Raw genomic sequence first — 19,142 nt, 5'->3', positions numbered from 1 at the left:
AATGTCCAGCAGCATTTTTAAGGGGCCATAGAAGAGATAACATGTTCTCTGCAGCTGATGGGACTCATCATTATAATTACTAAGTACCCTTAGTTGACTGTTGGAAATTTTGCTGTTAATTCAAATGAAAATGTGGATGTTATTGGAAAACATGCAGTTACATTTGGAGTTTATTTGCTAATAAAGTGCAAATCGCCGTCAAAATTACAGGATTATGACAACTGATGCAAATTTATCTAAGTGCTTTGAGCTGCTGGAAGTATAAATTGTACAGAGAATAAAATTTGTATTTTTTTATAGGCACAGAAGAAGCGAAAATCCAATGAATCTGTAGATACAGAGCTCTGTCTTAATGAGGTAAGTGTGGATCTTGGATATTTCACAGCGCAGGTGCCTCCCCATGAGAAAAGACATTCCAAGTCTGACAAGATTTTCATGGGCTACCTCACACCTGTCTTGTCAGTTCTGTTGTGTTTGGATATTGTAATACATTAAAGAATGATCTCACTTAGAAGTTCAGAGCTGGGCTCAAAGTGTTCTCTGCTGATTTGATATTTCAGTGCCTGTATGGTACATGTTCTGGCAGATCCCATAGTAAACACCATTGCACCTAGCAAGGATATTTATTTAATAATCTGCACCCATGGATTAAATTTTATTTATTGTTACCCAGAAATAACTTGTCAAACAAATTTTTTCTGTTCACTGTACAGAAGGGGGAGTTTCTCTGGGGGTCTTGCTTTTGCTGTTATAAAATAAACTGGCATGACAAACACAGATCCCTAAAATAAAACCCCCATACTTTTACACATGGAAGCATTGCTAAAGTAATAATTTTTTAATACTTTTCTCTTTTTTGAAGTGTGCAGTACTGGTGTTAAGTAATTTCAAAATGCTGTCATTGCAGCATCTGTTTTAATGCCCTTTTTATCATTCCATGTATGAGATTGATATGTCGGTATCAGTGGAGGGCGGGACATGGGCAGACAAAAGATGAATTTCATGAACTAGAAGTGAATGCTTTGCAATGAGATGTTGTGCTGGTGACCAAGGAAGGTGTTGTGTCTTGCAGAACGCTCTGGGGAAGGACAACACAGCGGGAGTCTCCACCAGTCACATATCCACGGAGAATTCCCTGGCTCTTCCTACCAGCTCCTATCTAAGCACACAGCTCACCCTGATGGCACTTGCACTCTCACTCTTTTTGTCCCTAAGCTCATCAGTCGTCTTGTAGCTGCATTACAAAAGGACAAAAGTGTTTAAAAAAAAATTCAAAAAAAAAAAAAAAATCTGTTTGCTGTCCTCTGTTGTTTATCCGGAATTCCAGGTCTGGGAGCTAAGCTGAGGCACTCCTACTAGAACAGTCTCAGTCAGCTGGAATTATTTTTTTTTTTTCTCTCAAAAAAAAAGCTTCTTGTGATATTTAGAGGCTTTGTGAAATACTTGGTGCAGTGCTACATTCCAAACCCAAAAGGCTTTTGGGCATGCTGTGTTTTAAAGAGACAGTGTGTAAATTTGCCTGTAAAGCGACCTGGTTGGTTTATTTTAATAATTATTATTTTAATTCTGGCTTTTACCTGAGAAAGAAGATGATGGTTTTCTTAAAATCTTGTTTATCACATTGAATGGTTTTGGTTTTCAAATTGATTGAACTTCAGACTATCAAGGATGCCAGGCTTTTGTCTAATGGTGAATGTTCTCCCAGAGAGTGGACTTTATGAAACTTCTTCATTTGATAAACCGCTACTGATGTTAAACTCTTTCAGTGTGTTAGCATTTTCCTCTTTCAATGTTTCTGTACTGTAAGTGATTCTGCGTTCCCTGCTGAAAGCCATTCTAACTCACATACAGGTATAATGTATGTCTTTCAGTTCAGTTCTCATAGAGTGTGGCCTAGAACATCCTAACAGTACATTTCTCTTTTAATTATAATCATCTAGCCTTAACAAGAGTGGAGATTCTTTACATTAGCAAGATGCAGCCATTGTGAAAGCTTGATAAAGATACATTTCTTTAAATATGAGGAACAAATATTGCTACAGGGTTTCAGCTGTACAGTCTATGGTCTTCTATGCTTCCATTGTGATAATATAGTCCAGTTATTATTATACTCTTTGTTTAATAAAAAAATGACATACAATTTATTTGCTCTGCTAAAACATCATCATCTGTTTATACATACCTGATAATGTCAGATCAAACAGCTACAGGAACTTCATGCCTTACTTCTCTTATCAAAACATTGTAGAGGGACAAGAACTAGAAGGATATCATTTAAACCGTGGTTTTTTTCTTAGAACTGCTAAAATCAACACAAAAGGATGGTTGATCCAGTTGCAAGGCAGCATCATGCACATGTACCCCTGTGATAGGCTTTTCTCACCCTGGTAGTTCCTACCACCGACCTTGGCATTGCTGACATGATGAGCTGTTTGCAAGACCAGCTCCATGAATTAATTTAATGGTTTGAATGGCAGTGTTACCAGTACACATGATTTAATGGCTTGGTTCCACTCAGTGGCATTGGCAGCCTGTGCTGGCTCATGGTGATTTCCTGCAGTATCGAGAAGGAATTCCTTAAAGCTTTAAATGTCATCAGGCAGCATTTCTCCTAAGGGCTGTCTTTATACCTTACTGTGATGGCTTGTTGACTGTTACAAGCAGTTATGTCTAAGTGATCAACAGTAATCAGTTTTGGTTCCTCTTGGAAGTCGAAGATAACTTCTGCAAGCAAGGAGCTCATCATGTTGAATGTAGAGATTTACTCTGAGACTTACACAATTATGCCCTGTCCTGCTCTGAAATGTCCAGACCAGTTATTTGCAATACAACTCTAAAGTACAAATTACTATTTTATAAACTGCACTGAGGTTTGAGTGTGCAAAGTACACATCTTGCTAAGAGACTATTAAACCTATTGACAAGTTCATCTTTTGAGATTTTTCTTGGCTAATAATAAACACTTTCATAAATTTTGAAATTCATTTATTTACTCTTGATTGTGGTCACATAATACAGGTTTCAAAGCGATTTGCGTGTGATAGAATTCTACAATACTCTGTGCCACTGAACATAACAAATTAGACAATATTACTTTTTAATTCTGTGTTGATAAGAAACTGCAAATTACTTTCAAAGGCAGCAGAGCTGCTTTCAGGGAAGAGATATATAGACCATCATTTCCAGCAAAGCCCATGTGGTTCCTGTTGCTCTTCTTGTAGAAGATAATCAAATTATTGAAAACTAGTGGCAGCAGAAAAAAGATCATGAGATTCATGATTTTTAAAATGAATCAAATTCTTTTATGTCAAAAAGAGTTGATAGTATAACCTATTGAAATGCTAATGAACACAACATTGTAATTCAGAAGTCTGACATTATCCAATTAAAAATATTTTCAAAACAAAATCCTAAACATTATGATTATTAAATCCATCTTTGATCCACAAATCTTTCTTCAAAATATAATTTGTATTCAGCACATTAAACATTTTAGCCAGTATCGGGAATTTTAATAATCTCCCAGTATAGTATATACTTTTTGAAGATTTTTTTAATGTTTGCTTTGCTTGCAGTATCTCTCTTACATTTAATACCAGTTATTAGAGCTTTGACACGGTCTGATCTAGAGTAAAAACTATTGATCACTTATACTGTAAATAACAACCTAATAAGCTTCTAATTACAAAAGAAACTGCTGGTTATCTGAGTCAGTGAGAGTTAATTTGGAAATAAAATTTGTATGTAGTAGAAGAAAAAGTGGTGGTTTTTACAGGTAGCTAAAAAAGCTCAACAGGGCACTTAAGCTTTTTGTCTTAAGTCCTAGTTTTGAAGTCCTAATTAAAAAAATTTAATTGCTTATTAAACAGGCAGAAAGGAAAAAAAATAGCCTTAGTAGTCTGACACTTTACAGGCATCATCATGCAAATTTTGGAGGATTTTCTGAAGTTGTATGTGGTATGGATGAGGTCAGTTTAGCATGGTGACCTTGTCAATGCAGTCACATGCTACAATATTGAATTCTGCAAATTGTTTAATTTTTTTTCCCCCTTTTAGTCACTTAAAATATCATGTGTTGAGTGTTTAATGAACAAGCTTAGCCTGGGCTTTATATAGCCCTTTAAAAGATTAATTTGATCCATATAACAATAATATAGGGACTGTCCAAATAAAGATGTACATAGAGATGATCTACTGTTCCAGTTGTAAATCTCACCAATTCAGTTGTGTGTAAATTAAATCATGGGCTCCCGTAAACACATCCAAATCATCTTGTACTGAACAGACGCTGTCATTAGTATTATTAATAGCATGTTTGTGCTTCTTTTTGAAAGTAGTGCACACAAAGGTAAAATTGAGACTGGACTGAAATGTACGGCTGAGGTTTTGCATCAGTCAGCGTAACTCTTCATTCCACGAGCTGTTCCAGTGAAAGAGGCACTGAAGGTGAACCTTTCAGAAATTTGCAAGAATAACAGCAAGAATAACAGCAGCTGAGGGTTTTCCTTGGCCCAGTGTGGGTGGTGGCACCTTCAGCAGGCAGCAGCCCCAAGGAGTGACCATGCAGGGACTTGGTCAGTGGTGAGAGGTGCAGCCCTGGCTTCACTGACCAGGCTCCCTGAGATCTGGCTCCTTCAGGAGGATGGGTATGAAGTGCTGAGCCTTGAGCAGGAGCTGTCCATCTGTCCATCTGTCTGTCTGTCTCCACCCAGGCACTGGCCACTTCCCATTGAGCAGCTTCATTCCCACCGTGTCAGTAGGAAGAATTAGGAGGAACTGGAATTCTTAATCATTTTCAAAGCATGAAAATGATTAAGAATTCAGACTAGACAGACTCTTGTCTGGAGGCCTATTCCCAGGTGGGGTTTTTTTGGTGGGTTTTTTTTTTGGTTGGTTTTTTGGGGTTGGTTTTATTTTGTTTGTTTGGGGTTTTTTTTGGTTTTTTTTTTGTTTGTTTGGTTTTTTTATTCCCCCAGTGAAATTACATCCCTCTAGAGACCCAGCCTTTTGAACATGAGTGGTCACAATTTGTTATCAGTAGACTGAAAACACGAAAGTATCTACTTTTGCAAAGCCTGTGCCCTGAGGCTGGAGATCAAGAAAAAAAAGCAGGAATCATCTTGAAATCTCAATGTAATTAAAATTTGCGATTGTTGGCTAATCACTATGATATTTCCATGGGGTAAAGATGGTGAGAAACCAGTGAAGTAGAAGAGCAAAACTCAGAACAGCTCCCTGAAGGAACATAAATCTTTTGTATGTCAAGTGACAGGACTATCTCATACTTAGCTTCTAAGAAAAGAGCTGGATTCTGCTGCAGCAGCAGCTCCTTCAGAGCAAGCAGTAAGAGATGGAAGCACAAGCAGTTACTCATACAATTATAACTTTCTTTGTCTTCAATACCAAGGTGATTCTACCTCACTGAAAAATATGTTCAATTTATGACATTATTTCTTTCTGCATTAAACTCTTCTGCATTCTGCATGTTCTGCATTAAAACCGTTCTGGGCTAAAGAGGCCTCTGGGGTTGTTTTATGCCCATAAGGTTAGTCAGATTGTACCTGATGTCCCTGACATCAAATAGAAATATATTTGGTTCTGATGAACTTGGCAGAGAAATTAATCCAGTGACTTGTTAAATATTTCTCATCTTTAAATATTTGCTTTTTCTCAGCAGCCAGTTCCTCCTGTGACATTTCAATTATTGGCTGTTTCAACTTCTCTTTAACTTTGGAAGGTCATTTTTGTCCAACTCCACAGTATTCAAGTTTATAAATTTGCTTCAGTGCTGATTTTCTGGTTTTCTTTTTTAATTACAGCCTTCACTTTTGAGAAGAAAAAGATGTGATCAGGAATATGTCTCGACTGAACTAAGAACACCTTTAACGGGGAGAAAATTGAAAGTTCCCATTTTATCTCTTTAGCACTGGTTTGACTTGAATAATCTAAAACATTATGTTGTTATTCCCCAGATGGAATTTAAAATTTAGTTTGGTATTGAATAGGATTGAAAACTTTCAAACTCTTTGCAAGCTATTAGAAATATTTAAATACTTCTAATGTATTTTCCAGTTGGAATTTCAGTCAAATGGATAAAGTCTCACTAAGTAGTAAATTCTTACAAGAGTAAGAATTCTCTGTGGGAAATGTTGATGGCTCTGTTCTTAAGGTAAAATCAGGGGGGATGATGAATTCCCATTTTTAACTCAATATTATCTTGAATTTTATACACCCTTGCTTCATGTTCTCTTCCTAGGTTTGCCTCCAGGCAATGTTTATACTTAATAGATGCATATTAGATGTGGGCACCTCAATAGTCAGAAGCCAATTCCTGCAACTCCTACAAGATGTTCCATCTGGTTTTTATCATTCATAAAAGCATGAGCAACAAATTCAAGATGTGACCTAAAAATTACCTGAATTTTAAAGGAGCACAGAGTCAATAAATTTCTCAGTAGCATTTCTTACCAAGATAGACTGTGATATTCTAAATTGGGACTAAACTACTACTGCCTAGACTATTCACAGGAGTTCTCTGAGCACATTTAACCAGAGTTTAAACCAGTTTCTGTTGTTTTATCCTATTCAGTGCCAATTGCAGTTGCCCTGCATAGAATTGGACCTAATTGTTGCCTAGATTAAAACACCCAAATCTTAGCCCCTTTTTCACCTGCTGGTAGTGATTCCAACATTATCATTCTTTTAATCTGGCAAAAGGAGAACTTCCTAGAATCCAGAAGAAAATGAGTCATAGATTTAAGGTCAGTTTTCCTCAATTTCCTCCTTCCAAAATACCAAAATATTTGACTTCTTACAAACCTCTTTCCTCCAAAGCCTTTGTGTCTGCTCCATCACTCAGGCCTGTCCAGCTGGGGTGAAGCTTATCCCCCACTAACAAACCTGTCAGAGCTGCATGCTGACAAATAAGTCATGGCAGGCTTGCTAGCTGCAGCTCTGCAGCTGAGTGAGGAGTTGATTTTTGGCCACTGCACTTGTCCTTAGGTCAAAGCTTAAATGCTACAAAAGCTAAACCCCACGGATGTTGTGAACCACAGGGAGATGTGAACTCCTTCAAGCACAGAGGCCAGCACATCTACTGAAACTCTGGAGTCATTTTCAAAATAAGATTAAAACTATACGGTCTTCTCATGGTAATGTTTATGGAATAGGATATATGTGACAGAAGGAGGCTGGAGAAACAGGAGAAAGGCTGAAGATGCAAAAATTGCTGTTTAGGGAACCACCATTTATTTTAGCAGGAGATACTGCAGAAAGCACACTGCTGAGAGAGAAATGTGTGTCCCACTGAGGATAAAACAGAGAAATGATGGATTTTTTCTTTTGACTGTGTGGATTAGCCCATGGAAAGTGTTCCTCCATCTGAGAAGTGAAGCAATTCTTTTGGGAGCATGCTGACCTAAAAGCTGGGAGCACAGGATCTCCCTCTCCCATCCCCAGACCTGGTTATTAGCAGTGACATCCTCTGCCTGCTTTGGGGTGAGACAAGGCTTTAACCTTTAAGTGAAAGTTAGGACAGAAGGAATGTTTGTGAGGGTTATTAGAGGTGGAACAAAGCCTCACAGGGGATTGTGCCTGGCAGTCAGGAGTGCACAACCCAGACTGAGCTGAGTCATATATTTCCTAAAAAGAAAACTAAGAAGAGGTAGAAATTCAAAGAAAAATATGGCCTTGATTTTTATATTGCTGCTTTTCTGGGAAGTGCTGCATAAAATCAACCTCTTACCTCTTCCCAGTAGCTTACATTGTTTCTGGAAAAGAACAAAAAATAAATCCCAAGTGCAGTCAGTGGGAGAAATTGCTTCAAAGAACTCCAACATGTGGGAAACTTAACTGGTGGCAGTTATTGATCTCCATGTTCTCCCTCCTCCAGAATTATTGCTACTGAGTTTGCCCTGACAGGGTTGAGGTTTTGTGAGCATTACTAGTATTGAAATGATTGGCTTGCTCTGGCTGGGAAGGTGCATGTGTCTTTCACCTGAGGGTGGGTTGAATTTTGCACTTTTTGTGTAAACTACAAGTTGACGAGAGCTGCTGTAAAAAAGAAATAGCAGGAGAAGGCTCATAAAAAGTAATTTTTCTTACAACACGAAGATAAAGCAATTAATTGAGGGTAAGCAGAAGTGGTGAAGGTAACAGCATTTGGACCCAGGAGGACTGGCATTCACTGTGATCTGAGGATATCCCATGTTAGCATTTTCCTGCACTTTTTTCCACCTATTTTTCCTCTTTGTCTTTTTCCAAAACTGTCTAGAACCTGCTTCCATTTTCTGGAGGAAATTCTTACACAAACAGTGACCTTCTTGTGCAAATTCTGTGTCGTCTTACAGGTTTCTGTACATCTCACTGCAGGTTATTCCACGTCAGGTCTTCAGTCCTAATGGCTGGTAATTTGTTGTAAAAAAACCCCCCAAAACCACTGTTCACTTGTTCCTGTTGACTTACTTGCTCTGAGGACATTGCTCTTTGGACTGTCCACACTTTGGAAGTCAATCCATGATGTTTGGCGTTTTCTGTTAGCATAATCCTCCTGCATTGGTATTGTACATATCCAGAACAAAAAAATCCCTCTCAATAAACATTATTCTCTTTTTTATTAAAAAGCATGTTTTTGTGAGAACAATTTCCTGGTTGTTTTTCTTCTGTTTTGATTCATTATTAAAAAAGAAAAAAGGAAGCTTAACTGGCAGAAAAAAAAAAAGGACAACAAACTTGATCTCATTTCTCCCTGTTGTTTTGCAGTCTACCATGATCTAAGAAAATAAGAAATAAAGCTTTTTCCCTTTAAATATCTGTCCATTTGCTTGCTCCCTAGTCTCTTTGTGTTAGTGAATGTGGCCTGCAAAATTACAAAGAGCAGGCAGTATCAGATGGAAATGATGGAGGGACGGGCAGGAGAGGGGCCAGCTGGCCCCATTCATGCTTGTTCACTCTCTGGCACGCACAGACGCCTCCACACCCATCCCACCCCTTCATCCTGCCAGCCCAGAGAGAAAGGGCTCGCTCCTATTTTCACACAATGGCAGCAGAAGAGCTGCAAAGGCTGTGAAGACAAAAGCTCTAGCAGGAGGATATTTTAGGAAATGCAGAGTGTGCTGGGAGGGGAAAAGGAAGGTGGATAAACAAGCTTTCAGGATGCCTCTCCTCATGTTGGTGACTAAAAACCAGGAAAATTATTTCAGCATTGACTCATATTCAAGCTGAGAGTTAACAAATGAATATATTATGAGCAAGGAGCAGTCACACTCACCCATGTAAAAGCTGCTGCTCAGCAAAGGGCCAGAGCCTCCCACCATTTTAAGGCCAGCCAGTTTAAATTGCTTTTACTCAGAGAGAGAAGCAAGGTTTGGGGGCAGGGTGTGAGAAGGAGAGAGGGGAGTGGTAGAGATGCACAAAATCCAAGGTGAAAGGTCTGCTCTACAAGGGCTGCAAACACTTTTCCAGCTAAATCATCATCATGCTTTGGCAGCTCTAGGAGGGTCTAGAGTTGCAGGGGTGATGCGAGTAGGAGATGTTTAGCTGTCCTGGCATGGTTTGCTACCCAGATGATCTGTGTTTCAGGAGGTGGGAGGGGAAGGCAGCACATTCTGTTTGGCAGTATCCAATACTCATCTTGGCTTCCTGGGCCAGCTATTGAGGTTGCTTGGATTTAGGAGTCATTCTGCTGCTATTAAGTCCTGTGGATAAAGTGCTCCAGGTTCTTCAGCTCCTGCAGTGCCATCTTCCAAATGTTTAACCCTTTCAAAACGTGTTTGGAGAGCGTGGCGCACAAAAGCAATCACAATGTTTGCCAGTTTGAGTTAGCACTGGACTTTCCTTCTACCTTTCCCTCATTCTCTGTGCTGCCACAGCTCCAGTGCTGGGAAAGAGGAGGATGAGGATGGAGGAACAGCAGCAGCCTCCACTCATGAGGTACAGCTCCATGACAGACTTGCTGAGCAGCCTCTCCTGGGACAGATGAAACCAAGCTGCTTTTGACATCTCTAAGCAGCCAACTGTGCATGGCCAGATGGATTCTTCAGTGTGCCTCATCTGTGGGTATGATTTTTAGGCTGTATTTTGTTGATCTAGGGTTGGCAGGGTTTTTGCTTTTAATTGTTCACACATAGGCTGCCTGTGGCAATTTCCCTGTGGGCTGAGATCATGGCAGTTAGGGCTACTTCTCCTGGACAAAGCTGGGCAAGCTAGTGCCAAGGGACTGCCTAGAAGGTGCACAAACATGAGCCACTGTATCACATTGCCCTTGTTCCCTTGTAGAGGTTATGCTGTGTATAAAGAATGACCCCTCCTAGCACCCATCTCCTGTGATGATGGAGGGCACCAGCATCCTCACAGAGAAACTGAGTTCTCTCTCCACTCTCCTGGCTGCCATGTGTAAAACACTGCTCAGCACACTTTGGCTGACATCCTTTAGGAATGTTGTTGGGGTCTAGTGGGGCCTGGATGAGTGGAGTTATCTACTTTATATGGCTTTTACAGAATAATTTCAGTTAAATGGGTTGGGTTGTGCAGAGACATTTTAAATGACACCCTGGTAAGCAGATGAATGGTTTGGCATCTTCAAAGCAGGCATGGACAAAGATGGACAGGTTAGAGGGGGCAAATCTGACACCTTCCCACTTGAGGTTTTCTTGGAGATGCATTTCCAGTGTGCTAATATATCAGAAGTGTTCTGAGCTGCACAGGAAAGGGATTTTGAAAGGTGATCCAGACCATTTCCCAGGCATGCTCCTAGAGCTCTCCAAAACACTGCCCAAGCAACCAGCCTGCCCTGACACTTGCACTGCTCCTGCATGTTGGCAAAAACCCTGTCTCTGTTATTGTCTGCTTCATGCTGAGTTCTGGTTTGTGTTCAGAGACAGAAGTATGATTTCCTGAAACATTTTTTTGGTAACAATAAACTCAGTTGTTTGGGTGAGATGCTTGTCTTTTTTGGCTCTGAATACAAACTACACCCCCTAATTCTGCATCACCAGAATTTTTTATCTGTATTAATTACAGAAAACTGCAGAGCAACACTGAGGAAAAGGCCAAAAATAGGGACTGGGAAATGTTGCTCCATTGTAATTATGCAGAAGCCTTTTCGGATTGGTTGTTGGTTTTTTTTCTCCCAGAGAGGATGATAGAAAATCTTTTGCTCTGAGGTAGAAAGTGTAGTTTACAGAGTCTTTAATAAAAAATACATTTATCTTTTGTAGCATTATAAAATAAAGTCTTGTAGTCAATTTCTTTGGAAGGACCCGCAATTCAAATCTCTGAATTGCTCTTGTATATATGTTTTAAAAAAAGAACAACATTCCACCAATATTCTCAGTGAAGTTAACTAAACAGATGGTATTTATCTCCAGGTTTGCAAGTGTTCCACATCCCTTTTGCTTTCAAAAGAGATGTTAACACAAAAATCTTCAAGAGAAGCAGTTGGAAAGTCTCCCACCAAGTACACACACAGATACAAATTATAAAAACAAAAATGTAAAAATAAATCTGCATTTACCAATCCACTGCAGGCTTCATTCTGGTTTGGAGAGGCTCAGAGGTAGCATTAACCTGGCTGTGCAGTTCCATTTGCTTGTTTGTCAGAGGTCAAAATCTGGTGGATATAAATACAGTTTAGCTTTTATTTGCCTCCAAAACAGTGTTTGTCAATATTTCAGTGCTGTTTTGAGCAAATCAATGGCTGCACATAACTCACTGCCTGAGGGCTTTATTATTAATACAAATGTAGGTAGGCTAGATATTGAGTGACATTATTAGAAAGGGATTGTCCTTCCCTCTGTGACTTTGACTGATGTCAAATGAACAAAAGGCTCACTAACAGTAGCCAGGTTTCTGCTCATACTTGGAAGAAACTGTCCCTCCCTCTCTGCCCATCATGGGAGCTGTTGAATAATCCAGAGAAGATAATTCAAACTGAGTTTTAGCATGCTCACAACCTGATTTAGCATCTGGAAAGAAGTTTGCCTTCTCAGGTGGAAGGCTGAGGCATCTCCATTCAGCCTTTTCAGTGGGACAGATTAGGCCAATGTCTGAGAGGCTCCCCACTCTTCATCTTGGGATGTTACATGCAGGGCTGTGGCAGAACTCAGAACAAGTATGTCCTGGGGAATCCTGCTCTCAGATAATGTCTCGTTTCAAAACATGAAAAAAGAGCACACATAAAAAATACTTACAGCTGAAGTAGAAGTCATTTCCATTTACAGCCCAGTACCTGAGTTACCTCAGGGACTGGGACCCTTGCACAGATATTCCACTGCCCCATTCACCTGGCCTGAGGTTGGCCACAAGACCTCCTGGTGCAGTCCAGTGCCTGCTGCATCCCAAATGCCACCACTTGCAACAGCCCCAGTGGGCATCAGAAGCAGCCAGATGCAAAGCTGAGGCTGATGCTTTCCAGGCACACAGCTGGCTGCAAGGACAGTCATCCTGTCAGCTCCAGTGGTGCCCAAGCATCTGATGTGTGATGAGGCAACTGACTGGTCAGCCGGGCTGTTATTCTCTTCAAAAATGGTTAACCTGAGCTCAAAAAAGGAATACTGTTGACCAAAAGAAAGAGATAAATAGCTACATTAATGCTGCTTGGTTAAGTATGGCCAGTGTGTTAAGTATTTCTGTAAGATCTCATCCTGAAGTGGCTGTATATATATATATGTGTGTATGTGTATATATGTGTGTGTGTGTCTGTGCAACTTCCTTTTTTAAACTTTGTAATAAATGGGTCAGTCTTGTTCCTTGAAACGTGGCAGTGAGATTTTTAAAAATGCCATGGAGTATAGAAAAGCGAGAGTTTTTTCATGAAGAACACAAAATTTGTGAAGTTGTGGGATTTCTCTTTTGATTAGAGGCTATCTACACTTGACAATAACTTAACTTTCAACACCCAATGACATTAATTTCACTTGACTTCCTGTCTTAAGGTCAAAAACATTAATCAGCACTTCTATCATTAGCTGAGTTTCCTTTTCTATTAAGCGATTATGATCACTTACTATTAATGAGTCGTGAAGTTTTAATAAATTTTTGCTAGTGTGAAATTGCTAAACAGTAATTATGGCATATAGTGTATGGATGGTTTGCCCCACAATGTACATTTTACTTAATGTTGGTTAGAAACATCTCCAAAAAACAACAGAAAGTAATTAAGTAGTTACGGCTGAGGATGCAGAATGGCCTTTTTCACCACAGTTATAGTCAATAAAAAGACAAAGCAGGTCATTTTTTTTGTCATTCCTGGAATTATTGTATTTCTGGACCTTGTGACTTTGCAGTTCTTTATATGAAATGACACTGCCAAGGCTGCTTACTAAACAGGGGATGAAAGAAAATATCACATCTTTTAAGAGCTATTGTTTTAACTTGGGTTATATTTCTACAGTTCTGGCATTGAAACAACAAGGTTAAAAAACAAAAGCCAGGCCCTCTCCATTAATACAGAAGATAAATAACACAACAAATCCCATTTCCAAAAACTGATGTCTGAATACTGGCTTGGCTTTCCTGCAGCTTGGCATTACTCACAGACACATCCAAACAAGCCCAGCCAGATGCTCGTTGGGAGCTTGGCTCAGGTTTTTATTGGTTAACTGACTTTTTTAAACACCCAACAACCAGGAGCTGGACTCGTGGTGGCTGACAAACTGGAAGGTGGCTCTGGGCACAGAACAGATCAAGAGGGTATATTAAAGAAAACAAAGGAGGTTGCAGTGCTAACAGTTTCTCTAACAACTTCCCCCTGTTGCAAATTTTTTGGTTCACTGATATCTGAGAAAGCTGTATCTGGCACAGTCACTGCAAATGTACTCCCTTTTGTACTGAACCATGTTTTCTGGACCAGCCAAATGGAGGAATAGGGTCAACTCAGGCATACTGGCTTTTCTGAGCACTCCTTCTGTGGCATTGCACCCATCTCACAGCAGACAGGTACTTAAAAACAAAAGATTAAATCATTTTAAGTGTTTGTTGCTGTATTTATAGTAACACACATGGAAGTGTTGCCACTTCTGAATGCACTGGGTGGGAAGCCATCTGGGTCTGTACTGTCCTTTCTCAGTAAATCTTATCGAACTGGTGCTGAAAAAGTGGAGATGGTTCCAAGAAGAGCCAAAAGGGTGATGCTAAATGTCTGTGAAAAGCATGGCTAATAGCACATCCCTAACTGTGCAATCTCATCACAAACCCACTGTGTGCTGTCATGAACACTGACTGTGGGAACCTAACAAGGAACAGAAAATTAGAAAATAACTAGAAAGTTTTCCATCCGTAGACAAAGCTTTAACAAGGCTGTTAAATCTAGACCAGTTCAGCATGGAGAAGTGCTGTATTTTTAACAGAGAATGTAAGTAAACACAGCAACAAATAAGCAAGATTTGTACTGTGTTCTCCACCATTGAACAAAATCTTTAAAGCCAGACAAGATTTTTTTCCAAGAGAAAAGCTGTGTTCAAGGAATGATTCAGGCAAGTCCAACACCTTGCACAGTGCCAGAAGACAGCCTCTTAATCTATTAAACCTATTTCTCTAGGATATAGCTCTGTAGTGTTTGGGGTTTCTGCTCTGAGATGTGAAAACAGAATTTTTGCACTGTCTTTGGAAATCTCTGTATTCTAAAATGCAAGAACAAGACACTGTTCTGGTTATTTCGACATGGACAAATCTCAGCAGATCTGGCCTGGCAGCACACATGGGTGTGTGGGAAGACTGGCATTGTGCAGGTCTGCAAAGTGCCTCATGCTGGTTGGCTCCTGTACTGGAGAAGGAACACCAGCATGGTGCAGTGAGAGATGCTGCTTCCACAGGTTTCCTGTCCTAGCCCTGCAGAACCAAGTGATTCACAGTTGTTTCAGTTCAAACCTTGTGCTAGTCTGAAATAAAGCAGATTTTTGCTTTCCACTATAAAAATGGTGGATGCCCTGGACCAGTACAAAAGGATGTCTTGCAGAGCCTAGGATTAAATAGAAGTAAAATTAAATTGATGAGCTTCCTATGCCTCCAGCAAAAGCCATGCCACTGTAAGCAGCAGTTCTGTCCAAAGTGCACAGTTGCACCATCATGGGACAAGGTCAAAGCTCTATTGGTGGCTGAGTGACCATCTGTCTCTGCAGACACTGAGCACCATCTCCTGGGAGAGTTACACAGCAATTTCAGACCATCCTGGAGCAGCTGCATTGCTCACCAGCAGTTACTGGGATCCTTGCCTCTATGACTTGAACTGATCTGAGGAAGATTATTAAAACATTAATTCATACCTCTTGTCTTCATCTTCCTGGCCTGACTCTCACAATGTTCATTACTAGGTAATGTGCAGTTATAACATCTTAGTTTTACAACTCTCTGAGGATACTCTGGGTCAAAAATGAGCTTGAGATTCCAGGGCACAAGAGAAATATAATTTTTATCTGAAGAAGCAACATAGTGTAGAGAGAATTATGACCAGCAAAAGTCATCATAGCCAAGTACCTAGTGAAAGCAATTTTACTTTAATTGCACCTGAAACTGACAATTCTTGAATATGTAGAAAGGACAGTAATTGCTTTGCAGGGATTTGCAAGAAGCCACTGAATGGTGCCTTGGATACTGTGTAGGATTACTGGGAAAGCCCAGCCATGCATAAAAGTTAGCTTAAAACACATAGTAACTCCAATAATCAAATTTGTGGGATAATCATTATGCAATCTCAAGGATGAGCAGCTGATTGGATCATTAACATCTGTCCCTCCTTGTGAAGGGTGCCAGGACCCCTTGATAAGTGTGACAATGAGGGAGGGGGTTCCTTGCTCTGTAGCTGGGATGCAGGACCCAAAACTCACATTTGTGTGGCCATGCTCTGAAAATGCCCCTTGCAGAAGTGGGCAGCCAAAGCAGCTGTGAGGCTCCAATCAACTGCACAGTGACATTTTAAGCACTGTCAAGAGCTGAGCCCTGAGCTTCTCCAAAGCCCACCCTCAGTACCCAGGGACTGCTGGAGATGCAGGCTCATTTCAGAGCTGGCAGTGGCTGAACAAAGGTTCAAAACACCAAAACTGGGCTTGGAAACTTGCAGCACCAAGATGGGGATGAGTCTTGGCACACACATCTTTCAGAGAAGGAGCACAATCCTCTTGGGTGCAATGGGCAGGTCACAGGACTGCTTTTTATCCATATGTAAAAGGAGATGATAAACACCATAGGCCTTTAATTGAAAGTTGTCACTGGCCATATGGTGACATCTGGCTGGGGGGGCTGAGATTATTCGACCAAGCAAGTGGTGCTGAGGCAAAGTCAGAGCTTGTTTCAAAGCTCATTCCTCACATTTGACAAGGGTTTGTGTTGCCAGCTTCATTGTTTCCTCTCTGTACCTTCATTTCTTTCTACTGTTTTCATGGCTTTGTACTCAATTACTGGATGGCACAGTGTCTCTAGCTTTAAAATAACAGTATATAAATGCTGTAAAATCACATTTTAGAACAGATTTCAAGTTATAATATTCCCTACACTTACCCAGAGAAAAAGCTCCATATTTTAATCCCCTTCAGTTTTGAAACACTTTTAGTCCATTAGAGCCACATAAATACAAGGCACAAAACAATAACAGGCTACAAATCAATACATTTGCACAGCCAGCTCTAAATAAATATGATCCAATTGCTGACTTGGAAAACTGAGAAGAGTTCAAAGTTTCCTGAGAGAAATGCTGGTGGTGGAATAACATTCAACTGCATGCAGGAGACCCTGACCCTCTTTTCAGGTGGTACATCCAGTCCAAAGTATCAGAAGGCATTTACCAAAGGGGGGAGGGGCAGATTTCTGAGAAAGTAATGGAGCAGCTAAAATTCACCCTGTTGGGAAGTGTGTTCAGCATTACTGTGGACAGGGTGCTGATAAAGTGGGTTGTTAAGTGGTATGAGACAGGTTCAGCTCAAATATTCCACAGTGATCTCTCCTGAAGCAAGCATTAGGCCTAGCAGGAACTTTATGAATAATACACAATAAAATCATAGTCTTCAGCTTGGAAATTGGTGCTAAGCATCCAGACATAATCATACTCACTGTAATCACACACGGTTGTTGTGGCTGCAAGGGCACCTCAGAAATCCTGCAGGAAGAGACAAACCAGAAAGCATGACAATCTTTATTAATTTTGCCTTGTACATCTCATGTTTCAGCTCTGCAGCTGGTTTTGTGATAAATAGCAGAGGATGCTCCAAAAGATCTTGTTTCCAACACCTGAGGAAAAAACAAACAAAACTCAAAACAACAACAGCAAAACCAAAAAGAAACCAAACCACAAACCAACTCGAGAAAAGAGAGCACTGTGTTCATTTTCTAATTTCAAGCAAAGAAGTCCGTTGGATTTAAGCCTAAACAACAATTTAAAGTTCAATTCATTTTACTCCATGATATTCCTTTTTATCTTGGAGTTAGGGCTTTCTAATCCTGCCACAAATGAAGAATTTATTCCTTTAACCAGGCACAGGCACAGTAAGTCCACACACAAGTAAAAGGCAAAAGACAGAGCAGGTGGGAGAGGAATGGCTCCTCTGTACCTCTGCTCCTGCATGTGCAGCTCAAACTCATGCTTGCCCCTTCTTCTGTACAACAAATATGTTCTGTCCAAAAAGTGGATATTGCCATGTTGCACACTGGTCCAAGTCTACAAACACATATCATAGTGTAATAATTGGTGGATTTGGAGGAAGCAATTTGTGTGCAAACCATGATAGTTTTGTCTTCTCTCGTTCAACCTTCTGTTTCTATGGAACTGTTCCATCACTTTTGGAATCCAAAGACAGCAATCTGAGGCATCAGATCTCTCCCTAGCGCAGCTGACTCTACTAGACACTTCTTGCTGTGAAAAAATTAAGATATAAACCAAAATAAAATATAATAAAATGTTTTATACGGTAGTTCCTTAGCGTGAAAATGTTGGACTGCTCTGTGCATATTTATGCATGCACCTTTATGTTTGATAGATTCTGGCCCCACTCTTTCCTACACAAAATTTAAATGTTTCCACTGAAAAAAACCCCTAATAAGTGACCTTAGAGATTCAGTTATTTTCAGCAAAATAAGGAAAAGCCCCTGTATCATTTTAATCTAGATGATTCTCATTTACAGTACTCATAAGAGCTCATTAGTGCTAAGGCACATATCTTTGTGTGCTTTCCCAGCTGCCTTGAAAGGCAGGAAAATGCTGTTAAATCCATTTTATGGATGAGAACATAAAGATTCAAGCAGTCTAAATAGGGATTAAATTGAAGTTAGGAGCCAGCCTCTCAGATGGTGATGTACAGTATTTACTGTCTGCACTGCATAGTCCCAAAGATGATTTAATTCAGTGAGCACCTTCATCCTGGGCTCCAGAGCTCATTAACCACTTTTGCCTGCTGGAAAATCTCCCTGGGTGGAGCAGAAGGGTGCCTGTCTCCAACCTAAAGTGCATCACACTCCAGGGTTGGATGGGAAAACACCTCAACTCTGCCCAGGCTCTTGGTGGAAAACAGTGCTGGGCTGGGGTGCTGAGCTCGTGCTGCCTCCATTGCCTATTTTCCATTTCTTGAAGACTTCTGAAAAATGTGGGAAACCCAGAGATCAGGCCCTGCATGGCCCCAAAGGGTCCAGGTTCCTGCTGTGCCCTTCAGAGGAGTACAGAGCACAGGGCTGTGGCCAAAGCCAGGCTGGCCCTGCTGTGCCCCTGGGCTGAAGCAATGCTGCCTGAGCTCGTTGTGTTTTCCTTGCAGCGGGAAACCCTCCATGAATTCCTCATCTGGCACTTTGAGAGCTCCCAGAAGGCCCATGGAATTTCCACTGAAATCAGGCAGAACATGAACAAGTGTTAATCAGTGTTGTAAGTGTTGTACAAGCCACAGCAAGGTTAGAACCACTGCCTTCTGCCTTCTCCTGGGAGAAAGGATTCGGATCCATTTAAAGCCGACCGACGCCTTCAGTCTCACCTTGTTTTATTTCACTTTGCATGACTACACGTAAGAGATGCTTTGTCTGCTGTGAATTGTGTCTCTAAAAGATCCCCAGGGTGGCTGTATCCTACAGAAGATGCAGTTAAAGTGTGTTCTAAAATGATAGTCCAGACAAAGAGCACAACTGTCTTTGGTGCTCCCTGCAACCACTTTAGGAAAATTATCTGGTAGCAC

General features: G+C 40.5%; 1 protein-coding gene across 1 annotated transcript in view; it reads left to right on the top strand.

Moving 5' to 3' along the window:
- The window catches only part of GFRA1 (GDNF family receptor alpha 1), a 132,141-nt gene extending 129,157 nt beyond the window's left edge, over nt 1–2,984 (top strand). Inside the window, exons 8-9 of the mRNA XM_009087163.4 lie at nt 301–357; nt 1,073–2,984. Of these exons, the coding sequence (XP_009085411.1) occupies nt 301–357; nt 1,073–1,234 (219 nt within the window). The 3' untranslated portion in view covers nt 1,235–2,984. The remainder of the gene's footprint in view (nt 1–300; nt 358–1,072) is intronic.
- The last annotated feature ends 16,158 nt before the right edge of the window (nt 2,985–19,142 follow it).

Source organism: Serinus canaria, chromosome 6 (assembly GCF_022539315.1).
Source record: "Serinus canaria isolate serCan28SL12 chromosome 6, serCan2020, whole genome shotgun sequence".
Taxonomy (NCBI): domain Eukaryota; kingdom Metazoa; phylum Chordata; class Aves; order Passeriformes; family Fringillidae; genus Serinus; species Serinus canaria.
Note: the sequence above shows the minus strand (reverse complement) of the source record. Positions and strands in the feature narration are given on the sequence as shown.